At 65.7% G+C, this 2,258-nt stretch overlaps 2 protein-coding genes across 4 annotated transcripts in view; one reads left to right on the forward strand and one right to left on the reverse strand.

The window, feature by feature from the left end:
• Positions 1-2,258, reverse strand: part of Gse1 (Gse1 coiled-coil protein) — a 317,059-nt gene that overhangs the window by 272,460 nt on the left and 42,341 nt on the right. The window lies entirely within an intron of this gene.
• On the forward strand, positions 125-2,252 carry LOC125613091. Its single transcript, XM_048792404.1, has 3 exons — positions 125-194; positions 278-535; positions 1,249-2,252. Exons 1-3 carry the CDS (start codon positions 125-127, stop codon positions 1,845-1,847), a joined length of 927 nt encoding a protein of 308 aa, XP_048648361.1. The 3' UTR covers positions 1,848-2,252.

The following is a 2,258-nucleotide window of genomic DNA, read 5'->3' on the forward strand; positions in this document are numbered from 1 at the left end:
ACCTGCCAAGTGACAGCCCAGAAGCTGAGAAGAAACAGGTCCAGGTGCAAGTCCCCGAGGGCAGTGGAGCCCAGGTGCTGGGCTCCTCCCAGGGACACGGGTAGGGGAGGCCCACTGGCCCCGCATGCCGCTGGCCCACGCCCAGCGGGGGGTGAAGGTCCTCGGGCTGGACCTCCCTCACTCTGGGGGCCTCAGTGTCCCCAGCTGATCAGTGAGCTGGGTCACCCTGTCCTTTTGCCTTGCTCCTTCTTGACCCGGGCACCCCTGGAAACATGAGATGCGCCCCCAGGTGGCCTGCAGCAGGGACAGGTCCCCGGCACCAGGACCTGCCGGCTCCTCCCTGGGGGAGGCCCTGGAGGGCACCGGCTCCTGCGGCCACTTCTCTGGCAGCTCCCTGGAGCCCAGCGCCTGGACCTGGAATCTGTCCTTCCTGCCACACCCTCGCCCGCATCCTGGGGCAGAGAGGAGGGCACCAGGGCACACCAGGGCAGAGCGCGGGCACCTGGGCCTCCCCTGCCCCTGGCTCAATTCCCAGGTAACCTGAGCCTGGTGGCCCTTGGGGCTGGGTGACACTCAGACGCGGGATTCCTACTCAAGCTTGAACATACGAGCTGCCTGTTGAGACCCAGTTTGGGGTGTCCCTGGGCCAGGAGTGTCCCCCCAACTTCCCAGAAATGCAGATTCTGTGTCATAAATGCTGTGACCGTGGCAACCTGTGCTCCAGAGCCCTGGGGACACTGTGCCGGGGAACACCCCACCCCGAAACCTCAACCCACCAGCCACACGGCGTTTCTAAAAGCCACCAAGGGAGGCGGGAGGCCTTGGTTACTGGTCCTCATGGACGAACAGGACACGGCTGATGACCGGCCACCTCCTAGTCCTTGGCCCCCATCTGAGGTTGCGGTCTTCTCCCCTGAGCTCTCCAAGCCCAGCCACCTGGTGTCACTTGTCACTTAGCCTGCAGGGTGCAAGCAGGCCTGCCCCTCCCCAGCAGTCTGCGAGGGGTCCCACACGGTACAGATGTGATGGGTCACTTCTGCTGCCCAGGGAGGACGGCTCCCTGGGGACAGGGCTTTCTGTTTGTTTTGTTTGCTGCTTGACCTTCTGGGCCTCAGGCAGGGCCGCGTGCAGTAGGTGCTCAGGGTGTGCTGAACTTGGCACACAGCAGGCGCTCCTCAGTGTGAGCAGGAACCAGGCCCTGCCCGGCCTCAGGGCTCCGCAGTCCTCTCTCCTCTCTGCTGTCCACAGGCTCGAGGAGGCGGGGCAGACGCTGCTCTTACACCCACCTCGCAGACCGGGCAGCTGAGGCCTGGGAGGTGGCCCTGGCCCAGCATGGGGGGGGGGCACTCTGGCCCAAGTGCTCACTGGGACCCGCAGGGGGCGGACCAGGCGCCGAGGATCAGGTGGACCTTGCCCTCCTTCTCCTGGGGAAGGGGAGGGGAAGCCTGGCCGGCCCAGGCGCCCAGGCGGGCAGACGCTGGCTAATTAGCTGTCAGGAGCAGACGCTCCACCGGCCCCTCCCCGCCAATCTCGCCTGGAGTGCCCTCTGCCACAGCGTGTCACCACAGGATAAAAGGAAATGTGTTCAAAGAGGGACCACTAACAAGAGCAGGGCGCTGGGGGCCCAGGGAGCAGAGGGCTGCTGCGCGCCCAGGAGGGGGATCAATTGCAGCCCCTGGAAAGCGGACCTGCCGCAGCCTCCCGAGGGGCTTTTTCGGGGCCTCCGGTTGGGCCTTCGGCTGGGCCGGGGACATTCTCTGGGGGAGGCCAGCAAATCGGTCCAGATCCCGCCCTGTGTGACCGGTCAGGTCACTCTTGTCACGCGGCCGCCCTGGGTCCCACTGTGACAGGACGTCAGTGCAGGGCAGCGTGGACGGTGGCATGCAGGCAGGAGCAGGGGGCTCCCTGGAGGGGGAGTGCAGGGCACCAGTGAGCCTGTGGGTCACCCGTTGCCATGGAAACCCACTCCAGCGCAGAAGCCCTCCAAGGTGCGAGTTTGACCTAACAAGCATCAAGGTCATGGGGATTACAGTCGCAGGGTGTCACCCTGAGACCAGAGGTGACCAGAGGGCTGGCTGGCTGCTGCTGGACGGGCATGGGCCACTGTGCGTCCCCCATGGTGGGCTACGTCTGGGAAGCCACCAACCACTGCAGATGCCCAGGCTGGGGGGTGGGTCCTTCAGGCCGTGCCCTGCCTGCATGTCACCGTCCTCTCTCTGCTTACCCATCATGCCCCCACACTGTGCCGTGGCGCCCCC

This window comes from Marmota marmota, unplaced genomic scaffold (genome assembly GCF_001458135.2).
Source record: "Marmota marmota marmota unplaced genomic scaffold, marMar, whole genome shotgun sequence".
Classification (NCBI taxonomy): domain Eukaryota; kingdom Metazoa; phylum Chordata; class Mammalia; order Rodentia; family Sciuridae; genus Marmota; species Marmota marmota.

Coding starts and splice junctions, on each gene's coding strand:
- LOC125613091 (XM_048792404.1), top strand. CDS start 125: ATGCCGCTGGCCCACGCCCAGCGGGGGGTGAAGGTCCTCGGGCTGGAC. Junction 195..277: donor CCCTCACTCTGGGGGCCTCA/GTGTCCCCAGCT, acceptor TGGAAACATGAG/ATGCGCCCCCAGGTGGCCTG. Junction 536..1,248: donor GCCCCTGGCTCAATTCCCAG/GTAACCTGAGCC, acceptor TGCTGTCCACAG/GCTCGAGGAGGCGGGGCAGA.